Below are 14,075 nucleotides of genomic sequence, written 5' to 3'. Positions count from 1 at the left end.
GTGGCGACAAGTCTGGAGGCGCAGTATGGTAGGGAGGTTAACGGGAGTTAGGGCGAGTCTTGTGGTGAGAGGGGAGAGAGGGCGCCGCGATAGGAGACCATGCGGTTGCGGTCAAGACGGGATGGGATGCGGACGGGGGGAGGAAGGAAGGGAGGGAGTGAAGAGATCGGCCAGGAGGGGGTGCAGTACTGAATAAACAGTCGCGGGACGCTTCAGAAGGTTGAAGAGAGACTAGGAAGGCTTGTGAAGGGGCGTCTAAAGAGAATCAACTGTTGGTCCGGTACGCAAGGAGGATGGCGACGGATAGTCTCTGAGACACTCATTCTCACTTTTCACTCACTCACGACAGGGGACCTTGAGGCGAGTGGTGGCCAAGTAAGGCTAGTGAGTAGTGTAAGAGAGGGAGGGACGTACTCCTTACCCGCAACCTTGACATTGGCCTCAGTTTTCGCGTCTTTTTGACTCTTGAAAGCTGAGAGAATGATGTGGGGGAGATGGGAAAGATGGGAAAAGTGCGGGAGGTCCAGAACAGGACTAACAGGGGTTCCCGGGCACCCGAACCGAATAAGGCAAGAGAGCCGAACGTCGATTGAGTATCCGACAGCTTGGCACGCGCTAGCAGCTCCGCCACTCATCTGAGTGCAGCCCGAATGGCCAATCAACTGACACGCGTATCTTCCCCGCTGATTCCGACTACCTATGTGAAAGAGACAGGGTGATTGACCAAGGGCTAAGACGAGGGACGCCCTGGCTTTTCCAGGACTGCGTCCGAAGGTCGCTGGTCGGGCGTTTGTGTGTACACGTACGGGACTGCGGACTGGAGACTGGGGAAGAATGGAGAAGGACGGGGACGGGTAACGGTACTGGAAAAGATGGGGGAGGGGCCGCCAAACATCCACCCTCGCTGTCCTCTCTGTTAGTCTCCCTGGCCATCGGGTGACCAAAAAACGGGCCGCTTCACTAGTTAGGTACTACTCGCTATCTATCCTATCCTAGATACCCCTCGTGCCCTCCTTGTTTGCTTTTCACCGACGAATTAAAAAACGAGGAAGATGAGAAATACAAAGAAAACATTCTACAGTGTTGAATTGCGTTTGTTTCACCCTTTCGGAGGGTGTCTTGCGGTGGCTTTGGTGCCAGCGTCTGGAGAGTAATGAGTTTGAGGATGGCATATTATCTTGCACCCCCTTACCTAAGGTAGGTAGGTATCTTTGGCGTACCCTGGCCCTCTGGGCGCTGGACGTTGGGAACGGGGACGGGGATCATGCCGAGACCATCAGGCGGACGAAACAAGACGAGATGGGAGGTGATCGGCACACGCTGGATAACAGTCAAAAGATGGATGGAGGTTGGGTTCTTGCCAGTGTAATAATGACACGGCGCCCGTAAACGGTGCATCTCAATGTCAAAATTCGTATCAAGAGTCTGGTAAGTACCGAGGCAGGTTGCCGCGCGAATAGGTACGCCTACTGGTACGAACCCATTGGGCAAAGTTAAAGAGGCTAAAGTGAGGAGAGAGAAGTTCCCTCGGCCCTAGTGGCCACCGGTCTAGGCTGTGTACTTGGGGGCATCTTGGCAATCGGGGAAAGCAGTGAAAGCTGGCAGTTGTACAAGATCGTCCGAATGATGGAGCGTTCAAGCCGTACCAAGCAATACCGACAAAGGCAATCATGTTCACATGACTCACCCACCTCTCTCAGCGCAGGGGTAATGTGGGCTTGCAAGTCAAAGGAATTGGTATAGGTAGGCACAAGGCGATAAATGCATGAGAGAGAGAGGGGGGGGAAGGCGCTCTCCAACCGTTGCTTACCCCATGATTTCGATTTTAACAGCGCGTCGCGACGACCCCGCCAGATTAGGTTTAAGTTTAGGCACGTTGGGTGAGAAAATGGCAATGGTCTCCCCACTTTATGCGTCCAGGCCTCGATTGGATCAGGTTGCCTGGCCGCTGGAACGGCCTGGTCTGGGCTGGGGACAGTAACCCCACTTGGTGCATCGCTAGGTACCTTCCCCAACGTCCCACACCCGAGTCTGGTTCAGTGCAAGCTGTCGTCGCAATTGGCAGGGGTGGGGTCATGTTCATCCAGTGATATGACCCTGAGGGGAACCTGCCTTCCCTTTCTTCCTGTGAAGTGCAGTCGGACTAGAGTTCGGACCACTTGCTCACTCACCAGCTACTGACTAGGTATGCTTTCCCTCGGTTCTCTCTCTCTCTCTCTCTCCCTCCCCCAACGACGTGACAAAGGATGGAGACGAACCTTGTCATGGAACGCAGCAGACACTAATTACACCTCACCACTGGCCCAAGTACCCTCCTGGTTCTTAGCCAGGACGAAGGAACTGAATCGAGCCAGGATGAAGCTTATGCTTAGAAGCAAACCACCACAGCCCGCCAATTTCAAGCCTCTCCTGTGTTTGGCTCCCAGCACAGCAATGTTGACAAATTCCATCTCGCTCCGCTTCTGACTGAAATCGCCGACGACCAACTCCCTTCTTCTCTAGCCCCCCAACCCCGTTCGCTTCCACATCCGCAGCCGCAGCCGCAGCCGCAGCCGCATCCTTCTTCTTTCCCATTCTAGATATGCCACATCTCTCTCATCTCGCCTGCAGCCTGCGGTACCCAACTTGCAGAATACCACCCTGGTTCTCGCCGCCTCGCCTTACCATCCACCCTTGATACGCACTATCCCAACTCCCATGGTCCTGCGCCAGCCCTAGCAAAGGTCCCTTGCCTCGGTCTACAGAGAACCGGTTGGCATTGGTGGACGACGCCGCCGCATCATGCCCGTTGTTGCAGCGCGCTGCCATTAACTTCTATGCCATCATACTGACAGTCTCTGTCTGCATCTTTGTCGGTCGCCTGCGGAGCGCTATCCGTGGGTGCTGACTAGGCTTGCACACATGATGAATACATCGCCGAGTGATGAATACGACGCTGACGGACGACAGGGACTCTTCCGTCTGCTCCTGCATGCGAACCAGCCAAGCAAAGTCAACAACCACCATTTGCATATCAGCCCCCCGGTTTGTTCCATGTCACAGCTGCGCGTCGTCCAATGACCAGGATTACGAGGAAGGGGAAAGTGAGAAGGGGGGGGAGGGTTTTGGTCAAGGGCTTCCTCGGATCCTCCCTACTCAATCTTCTGCATTGGCCGAGACCTGTGCCGCATCTACAACAGCCCAGGCTCAACAACATGAAAAAGTTCTCGGCAACCCTTGGCAGCAGGATATGCTTTTGCTTTTGCTTTCTCTGCTTCCCCGGACTCCGATACCGTCCCCGTTGTCCCGGATTTCCAGTCTCAGAGCCGGAGGCCAATCACCGCCGCCTTCGTGATGTTCTTCACCTTACTGCAAAACATGTTTCCTCGTGGTGTCTTCTCGCTGTATGCTGAGTCTATTTCAACGGCGTCTTGAATGAACCGAAATGTCTTGCGTGCGTTCCGGTTGCACGGGGCTGACCCGAGCTCAAAGAGAGAAGCGAACCCTTTGGAAACACAATCTACCAAGACAACCTTGCTCTCTACACCTGTCACAAATGTCGTGGGCATGGAAAAAGTGCTTCGTCTGCGACCAAAGGTGTGCCGTTGGTGATTAATCTCAGTTACTGGCTCGATAGCTTGCGGCAGCTTAACATTGTCTTCAGGTAGACTGGGGTAGGCAACCCCAATGTGCGCCACTGGTGCACGAATGGACGGAACCACGCGTCCTTGGCATTTCATCAAGTTTTTCCGGTGACGTCCACGCCATTTGGTTTCTCAATCACATTCGTAACGTCTCATTGGATCATGACCCAGTCCATGGGTCGGACGAAAGTCTGTCTGGGAGCCGAGCTTCCTTCAGAATCACATGGTAGTCTTGACAGAGATCCAAAGTCTATCAAGGATACCATGGTTTCCCATAACTTGATGTCCTTCGATTCCAATACCGCGTGTCAGCCCACTTGGACCCAACCTTAGAGCATTCCGCAACCCCCTTGCCCCCCCGATGCCTCGCCAACTGGCTGAGATATGGTGCGATACTGTATGTAGTGGTTGTCTGCTTATCGAAAATACCGATCTCCCTCACTTGTGATTGTTAGCAGAACTACCCACGCGCTTTTAATAAAAGAAGCACCAATCAAGTAGGGCATAGACAGGAAGCGCATCTCAACACTTGCTTCTCGGGGTTCGATGTGAACAGTAACTGGTGTCAGCAGAAAACCCACTTTATGGAAATTTATAAGATATGAAGCACGACAACGCCTAATGCTGCCTTGGGCCTCGTGCCCTTCGCAGTCTGGAAGGCTGCTTCCCGAGTGCATATCGATGGTAGTTAGCCTCAAGGTCCCTCCAGATGTCACCTATAGGTGTCGATACTGTTCATTGACACAAAAACAGCGTCCTAAATAGCAGCGGAGTCCCAATGTCAAGATATACAACCCTAACTCGGGACAGGCTCAGAACAAGTGCAAGATCCCCGCCACAAGCTGTGAGACCCTCGTACGCTTCGTCCGTAATCCAACGTAACTTGCCCATTGACTTTCCTGCACGAGGTGCTTCTGTCAGGAGTGAATCGATAGTGTGGTGTTTCACGTAAGCTGTCTATATGATATCAACTGGTCATCTCCATGATCGCTTACTCCTTCTGCACAGCATTCATACCTCAACAAAGGCTTCCTTGACATGCCATCTCGAGACCAAGGGGCATCAGGGAGCAACATCAATGAGATAGAGTAGCGAGCAGACATTTCGGGACTTCAGCCACTATTGTTTAAGGAGATACCGAAGCAGCTATGGCGATCTAGACCCGAGTCCGTGGGTGATAAATAAAAACCAACTGCTCAGTCCAGACCAGCCCCAAGAGCCAATCTCCTGCCTCACCGAACTCACGGACGAGCCCATATCAAAGTTCACGCCTTGAAGGGACAATGAGCATCAGTCATTCTCGTCTCTATTATAAATATTCTCGTTATCTGGAGCCATGCCCAAGACATGGAGTCTCTCGTGTTTTCGTGCCTTCTCAGTCTGGCTGACTCCACGGGGAGCTGCACAAGCTGGCAGGGTCCCATATTAGGGTTGAATTGAAGACTCATGCATGCTTTGAAAGCCGCCACGTTCGTTCCCGGATCTATCTCCGTCCTCGCTGCCGGCCAATGTTTTTCTCTCGGAATATGCTAACCGGCTGCTCCAAGAAAGCCTTCACCTACAGGTCAATCATTATTTTTCGAAGCAATATACTCTATCTGCCTTGACGACTGTTCCACAAGGAGCTGAGCTACGGAACTACTCTATGTATGTGGTTCTGAGCAAGCGAGCTGGTTGAGGAAGATTGGACTCAAATCGGATGAGTGCCGACATGACCTGGTTGGAGATGGGCACGAGATGACACACGCACAGCTGATCAATCCCAGAATAAATGTTGTCGGGCCCAAAGAGTCTTTCTTCCTTTTCCATTGGACGAACCCATTCGTCTAGAGGGCACTGATGGTATACCAGTGCCACACAAGGGCTCCCCTCGGCCAGGTGCGTGTGCGATGCCGCATCAACCCATCGTTATCCGGGAGAGGGTCCGCATCGATGATTGTAACCTTACTGGCACCTCGATGGAAGAGTCCAAGAAGTACAGGATACAGTGTATATCAATTACTGGCCAGTGGGGGAACCAGCAGCATGCGATAATGCGCGCATCACTTGTTGGGTAATCTAAATTCATCGCGGCCTTACGATCGCATCATTCGACAACGGTCCAGTGGTATCAGCAGCTAACACGATGGAGCCCCCGTGGATGAACGGAGAACGATCCATAATTCCCGAAGACTGGCATCGGAGGTATAGGGTTCACCGAAGTGGGAGCGCGACTACGTACCTGTACAGTGCTGGCGAAAGGCACAGTGTGGCTGGTAACCGAGGAAAGGTTAGCGACGACTTACTCCCGTGGCCCCTGCGTCATCACCACCACCGGCAGATACCTACTGGGTCTCCAACCCCAGTCGTTCAATTAAAGGCAGAACGCGGCCCCGCCACTCCAGACGCGCTCCTGACGCGACTTTTCACGAGTCTCTTTACTCCTGGCGCGTCACCCTGGCACCAGCTCTTCTACCTCAAGGCAAAGCAAAGCAGGGCCCTCCGACTCTAGCTTCAACAAACCCAATTAATTCCTACACCACTAGACAACCGTGGGATTTATTTCGCACTGGGCCATACATGCCGAATTCATTTCATTGAGCACGCCGACTTTCCTCCTTCTGCCCGTCAACCAACTGCAACCTGTCAAGCTGTTTCTGAAAAGCCCACCAGCTTCACCACCGTTATTTCCTTCGCCTTCTCTTCTGTTGTCTTTTCAGTCAATTCCCCCTCTAGCCAGTAACAAGAGATTCCCTCCATTGAACGCCATCATGGGAGAGAGATCCTCCTCGGTGGCCCGCACACCAGCCAAAACCCCCTCGACACTCAAGCGCCAACCATCGTCATCGGCCGGAACCCAAAAGACTATTGTCCAGTTCTTCTCCAAGTCTGCCAATGCCTCCTCTCGCTCTACCCCTAAGCCCACGGCTTCGGCCCCCGATTCGTCTCCATGCTTGAGAGAGTCGACCCGAACGAATACTCTTTCTAGAGCTCCGCAACCTTCGAGCATGACCCCCGTGCCGAGCAGTGATGCATTTGAACCCGCGAGCTCTCAGGAGAACATGGTCACTTCCGCTGTCAAGGTAGCTGCTGATGACGCCCTACCATCTCCATCTACCCCGGCTGAGACTGTCGATCTGCAGGTTGACACTTTCCGGCCACCTCTGCCCTCTTCGAGCCCGACTCGAAAGGTACGGTTCCAATGCTCTCTTGCACGGCTTATTCGTACTAACCCATCAATCATTTAGTCCAGGAAGCCGATCAACTACGCCGAGCCTTCCGACGAAGAGGATGATGATCCTTTTGTTCGTATCCGAGCATCAGGCACCCGCCGCCGTACCAAGACACCGGCTGCCATTGCTGACGACGGTGACGACTATGAGGACGCTGGGAGCAATGGCGCAGCCGATGAGGACGATGGTTAGTCCTCGATAAGCTTTTTGAAACTCAATCTAATGTTCCATCCAGACCTGCTTGATTTCGTCGTTAGCGACGAGTCAGATGCACCTTCGCAGTCGAAAAAGCGCAAGCGCCGCGAATCGACAAAGGCAACGCAGTCCCGAAAGAAATCGAATGTCTCGTCCCCGATCAACGAAGATCAATATGACGACGACGACATTGATGAGGCTATGCTAGATATCCCCACTACCTCAACCGCTCAGCAGTGGCGTTACGACCCGAACAGCGTTGTTGCTGCCAAAAGCCGGACAGCTATTGCATCAACAGCCCGCCGTGCTACGGTGCCCAAGGGCAAAGAGAAAGCACACACTAGGGAGCCAGAGGACCGTTATCCTTGGCTCGCCAACATCGTTGACATGAACAAGAAAGCTCCAGGCGACCCAGACCATGATCCGTCCACTGTCTATATCCCGCCCATGGCATGGAACAAGTTTTCCCCTTTCGAGAAGCAGTATTGGGAGATTAAGCAAAAGCTGTGGGACACTGTCGTCTTCTTCAAGAAGGGCAAGTTCTATGAGCTTTACGAGAATGACGCCACCATTGGTCATCAGCTTTTCGATTTGAAGCTTACGGATCGCGTCAATATGCGCATGGTTGGCGTTCCAGAGAGCTCTCTTGATATGTGGGTCAATCAGTTCGTCGCCAAAGGGTACAAAGTTGCCCGGGTTGACCAGATGGAGTCCGCCCTTGGTAAAGAAATGAGAGAGAGGGACGACACTTTGGCAAAGAGCAAGAAAACCGACAAAATCATCCGCCGGGAGCTGGCATGTATTTTGACCGGCGGTACCCTCGTCGACGGAAGCATGTTGCAGGACGACCTCGCCACATACTGTGCCTCCATCAAGGAGTCGACCATTGACGACAAGCCTGCATTTGGCATCACGTTTGTGGATTGCGCAACTGGTCAATTCTTCATCTCGGAATTTGAGGACGATGCTGATCTGACAAAATTCGAGACATTTGTCGCCCAGACCAGCCCGAGAGAGCTGATATTGGAGAAGTCCCGGATTTCGACAAAGGCTCTTCGGATTCTGAAGAACAACACGTCGCCTATGACCATTTGGAATTACCTCAAACCAAGCAGCGAGTTCTGGGACGCCGATGTCAGTCGCCGGGAGCTGGACAATAGCGGCTACTTCGCCAAAGAGGATGGCGGCGAAGAAGCCTGGCCCGAGACATTGGCTCAAGCTAGAAACAAGGATTTGCTCATGTCTGCTTTTGGCGCCTTGGTCCAATACCTCAGAGTATTGAAACTGGAGGGCGATCTACTGTCTCAGGGTAACTTTGAGTGGTACACACCCATTCGGCGCAATGGTACACTCATCCTGGACGGCCAGACTCTTATTAACTTGGAGGTCTTCTCCAACACCGTGAATGGCGGACCTGAAGGCTCACTGTTCACTCTTCTCAACCGATGCGTTACCCCGTTTGGCAAACGGCTGTTCCGCCAGTGGGTGTGCCATCCTCTTTGCGACATCAAGAAGATCAACGAGCGGCTCGATGCCGTCGACATGCTTAACTCTGACAGAGGCGTGCGAGAGCAGTTTACATCTCAAATGACAAAGATGCCAGACCTGGAGCGCCTCATCTCTAGGATACACGCTGCGTCGTGCAAGCCGGAAGACTTTGTGCGTGTTCTGGAAGGTTTCGAACAGATTGAGTACACCATGAGTCTTCTGAGTGCATTTGGTGGCGGCAACGGTCTCGTTGACCGGCTTCTGGCTTCCATGCCCAATCTTAGCGAACCTCTTTCCTACTGGAAGACCGCTTTTGATCGGAAGAAGGCTAAGGATGAGAGAATTTTCATCCCAGAACGGAGCATCGAGCAAGATTTCGACAACAGCCAAGATCGCATCGAGGAAATCAAACAGGAGCTCCAGACGCTACTCGGAAAGAAGAAGTCAGAGTTGAAGTGCAAGACACTAAAGTTCACCGACGTGGGCAAGGAGATTTACCAGATTGAGGCCCCCAAGGCTGTGAAGGTGCCGAGCAACTGGCGCCAAATGTCAGCAACTTCAAGTGTCAAGCGGTATTACTTCGAAGAACTTACAGAACTGGTGCGCGAACTGCAGGAAGCGGAGGAAACGCATTCACAGATCGTCAAAGAGGTTGCCCAGCGGTTCTTCCGGCGTTTCGATGCAGACTACGAGACGTGGTCACAGTCAATCAGAATCATATCGCAGCTCGACTGTCTCATTAGTCTTGCCAAGGCGTCGTCCTCGCTGGGCGAACCAAGCTGCCGCCCACAGTTTGTCGACCAGGAACGCAGCGTTGTCGAGTTCGAAGAGCTGCGCCATCCCTGTATGCTGAACGCCGTCGCCGATTTCATCCCCAACGATGTACAGCTCGGTGGCGACTCTGCAAAGATAAACCTTTTGACAGGTGCGAACGCCGCGGGCAAATCCACCGTATTGCGAATGGTTGGTAGAATCATGACATCCCCCTAAAATCACTGCTAACCGGAACAGTCTTGCATCGCCGTCATCATGGCACAAATTGGGTGCTATGTACCAGCTAAATTCGCTCGACTGACACCTGTCGACCGAATCATGTCACGATTGGGAGCTAACGACAATATTTTTGCTTCTCAGTCGACTTTCTTTGTGGAGTTGTCGGAAACCAAAAAGATCCTGTCAGAGGCCACACCTCGGTCGTTGGTCATCCTGGACGAACTGGGACGTGGAACCAGTTCCTACGACGGTGTAGCAGTTGCACAGGCTGTCTTGCATCATGTGGCGACACATGTGGGCTGCGTGGGCTTCTTCGCGACTCACTACCATTCTCTCGCCACGGAGTTTGAGAATCACCCCGAGATCCGGCCTCGCCGCATGCAAATCCACGTCGACGAGGAGCAGCGGCGTGTGACGTTCCTCTACAAGCTGGAGGATGGTGTCGCTGAGGGCAGTTTTGGAATGCACTGCGCAGCCATGTGCGGCATCTCCAATCGTGTCATTGAGCGTGCCGAGGTAGCAGCCAGGGAATGGGAACACACCAGCAGGCTCAAGGAGAGCTTGGAGAAGGCCAAATCAGGCTGCTATATCCCCCTCGGCATTTTAAGCGACGTATCGTCTCTGCTCAATGGTGGCGATGAGATCGAAAAAAGTGGTATCGAAGTATTGCTTAGGGCTGTCGAGGCACTTTAGAGTGTGTTGAACTGCTTGTACAGGCGTAATTGCTGGGTTAAATTGTGCTCGTAATGGCTGCTTTTCTTTGTAGCAGGATAAGGTCGTTAAGTGTATTAGGAGTTTTAGTAGAACCAATGTGAAGTAAACTAAGTTTAACGTAGTCTATAAGTAAGTAAGCTACTTTTCTGAACTTTTGTATAACGTACATGCATAGCAAGTGGCCCATCACAGCAAGTGGCCCACCTTCTCCTTATTTCCAGACTCTTTACCTTTACATCTACTTTGCTCTACGTACAATAATGCATTCTTTTAAAATAAAAGCTATATTTTCCTTACACTTAAAGGTATTAAAAATAACCTAAAACTAACGTACATGCATATTGAGCGGCCTATTATAACAAGCAGCCTATTCCTTTTTCCTTCTACACTCTCTCTTTTTATATCTACTTTCTTTTACGTATAACTATAAGTTCTTTTTTAAATAAAAGTTATATCCTCTTTATACTTAAGCTATTTAAAAAGACCTGAAATTATCTATATAAAAAGCTACTTTTATCTATAACATCCTAAAAATAATATTTTAGTTTTATTTCTAAACAACTATTATAATAAGATATAGTTATATACTAATTATATAAAAATAACTTTAATAAAAAAAACTATAATTCTTAAATACGTTATTAACTTAGTTAATTAAGGATTTTTGTTATAACTTAACGATATATAAGATAATATAGTCTATAAGTAAGTAAGCTACTTTTCTAGACTTTTATATATACTACCGTTCTTTTTCTTTTTTTCTACTTATAACTATAATAAACATTTAATTAAAAGCAATTTAATTCTAGCGCTTAATACGCTTTATTTAAACCTAAAATTAAGCGTATAAAAGGCTATATTAATCTATAGTATATCCTATATAACTTTTTAACAATAATATAATAGCTAACTTGTAAAACAAAATATATAACTACTTTACTAGAATTTAACCTTATATAAGAAGAATAATATTATATAATATATATAAAGTAATAATATTTTATTTTTTATAGTATTTATTAAAGTTAATTAATTTATAGCTATTATAGCTAGTAAAGATTAAAAGGAAATAAGAACCTTTTTATAAGACTTTATATACTAATTAAAGTAATTTTATTAATTTAGGCTAATATTAACTATTTATTATTTATCTATTTTTGCTTAAATAGATATATTATAGAGTTAAAAGTTAGCTATTAATATATTAAAAGAAAAGGTAATATTTGTTTTTTATAATAAAATATAAAGGTATTACTTAGTTATTTATATATATACCTTATATAATAAAAACTTATTTATAATTACTAAGCTATTTTATATAATATACATGTATAGTGAGTTGCCTATTATAGTAAGTTACCTACTTCTACTTACCTTCTAGCTATTTATATAAGTTAATTAAGTAGTATTATATGAAATCAATTAAAACTACTTATTATCCTCTTCTTTAGAGGTCTTTTATATTACTTAATATATTTATATATACTAAGAATTAAGAAGTAAAATTCTTATAATTCTTATATATAAATCTCTTTATAACTCTATAACTAAAAGTCCTATAAATATATAGTTATTTTTTCTAAATTCTTCTTGAAAAATAACCTATAAAAGTATATATTACTATATATAACTATACTAATGCAAACTACTGGAAACTAATGCAGTCTACTGCATATAAACGCATATACTTCTAAGCATTACATATGCCGGCGCTTATGCCTATCTACGGGCATATACAGGCATATATATACATATACGAGAAACATATAAGTACCTCTCGGCGCTTAGATATACGCTTAGATATACGCTTAGATACTATACGTATCTAAGGGACTTTCTATATAACTAAGAGATATTCCTTTTACTTAGACAGTTTTTAATAATAATGAAGTATAACGAAACCTTAACGGTTAATATATATATACCTTTTCTGTTTACCTTTATTCTTCTCTACTTTTCCTTGTGACTATTATGAATAACCCCTGTTATTCTTACTTATATTATATCTAGTCTTTCTATAATTACTATATTACTAACTATATAATTCACTTTTCTCTATACAAGCCTCCTCTTAATATATATTTTTACTTTTAGTATTAATAATCTTTTTTTTTACTTGAATTACTTTAGCTTTAGTTATATTAAGTAACCCTTTAAAACGTAATTAGGTTTTTTTAGCTCTTTAGCGTTTACTTAATACCTTATTTATTATATAAAGCCTATAGTTTTTAGCTTTAAGAAAAACTAATTAATATATTAATTTAGTAATACTTTTAGTTTATAAGTTAATTATTTTATATAAGTATATTAATAAATTATATTAATAACTATAAATCTTTTTTTTTAAGTAATATAAAGCTTTATATAATATTATATACTATAGTTAATATCTTTAGGTCCTAAGAGCTTTAGTTATTTAAATATAAATTAAATAATATTAATATTTTTAGCTTAAAATCTAAACAAAAAATAACTACTTTTAGGTTAAAAGGTATAAAGTTAGCTTATTTAAAATTAGCTTATATATTTTTTTTATTTATTAAAGTAAAAAGAATTACTTTAAAAATAAAAAAAAAAGTTATTTTTAGTAATATATATAATTTATATTTATATTATTTTTTTAATTTTTTTATTATATAATACTTTTAATAAATTAAAATAACTAATATTAAAAGGCTAAAGCTTATATAATAAATAAAAAGGTATATAAAAAGTAATAATAGTATATTTTTTATAATAATTATTAAACTTAATAAACTTATAGCTATTATAGCTATTAAAAATTAAAAGTTACTTAATATCTTTTATATAAGATTTTATATACTTTTTAAAATACTATAACTAATTTAAGCTAATTTTATTTATAGTTTATTTATTTTTATTAAAATAAATATATTATTAAAATAAAAATTAGTTATTAATATATTTAAAAAAAAAGTAATATTTATTTTTAATAATAATATATAAAAATAATACTTAGTTATTTATATATATACTTTAAATAATAAAAACTTATTTATAATTATTAAGCTACTTTATATAAGGCTTTTTTTATAGTTAAAAGTTATAATAACCTTTATATATAATAATATTTCTATTAAAAAGCTTATTTTATTAAAATTATAAATATTATTATTATAAATTTTATATTTTATAATTATATTTTATATAAAAGTAAACTAAGTTTATATAATTATAAGATTTTTAGTTAATATTTTTTAATAATTAATTTTATATTAAAAATATATTTTTAGTTATAATTAGCGTTATATAAAGTTCTTTACTTATTAAAGTTTAATATATATTATATTATATTTATTAAAGAAATAATTAGTTATATTTTATATATTATTAAGTTATAATAAAATTTTTTAATTAATTAAGTTAATAACTTATTTAAGAATTACTATTTTTTTTAGTTTAGTTATCTTTATGAATTTTAATTATATTTTTTGTTATAATAGTTATTTAATACATTAGTTATAAAGTATTATTTTTAGGACGTTATAGATAAAAGTAGCCTTTTATATAGATAATTTTAGGTCTTTTTTAATAGCTTAGAGTATAAAGAAAATATAGCTTTTATTTAAAGTAAAACTTATTATTATATATAAAGTAAAGCTAAGAGGAAAAGAGAAGGTATAGAAGGAAGGGGAAGTGGGTAACTTACTATGATGGGTGACTTACTATACATGTACATTAAGGCCTTTTTTATAGTTAAATATTATAATAACTTTTATATATAATAACATTCTTATTAAAACCTTAGTTTTATTAAAATTATAAATATTATTATTTTATACTTTATATTTTATAATTATATTTTATATAAGTATAAACTAGCCTTATA

General features: G+C 43.5%; 1 protein-coding gene across 1 annotated transcript; it reads left to right on the top strand.

Moving 5' to 3' along the window:
* Nucleotides 1-6,373: 6,373 nt before the first annotated feature.
* ColSpa_01560 (DNA mismatch repair protein msh6) lies at nt 6,374-10,204 on the top strand (the record flags this gene model as incomplete). The annotated part of the gene is made up of 4 exons (XM_049267772.1): nt 6,374-6,793; nt 6,851-7,022; nt 7,071-9,481; nt 9,653-10,204. 4 exons carry the CDS (start codon nt 6,374-6,376, stop codon nt 10,202-10,204), a joined length of 3,555 nt encoding a protein of 1,184 aa, XP_049123729.1.
* Nucleotides 10,205-14,075: the final 3,871 nt, after the last annotated feature.

The sequence above is a fragment of the Colletotrichum spaethianum genome (genome assembly GCF_022836535.1).
Source record: "Colletotrichum spaethianum MAFF 239500 DNA, contig03, whole genome shotgun sequence".
Classification (NCBI taxonomy): Eukaryota; Fungi; Ascomycota; class Sordariomycetes; order Glomerellales; family Glomerellaceae; genus Colletotrichum; species Colletotrichum spaethianum.
This window is presented reverse-complemented; position numbering and strand designations above follow the sequence as displayed.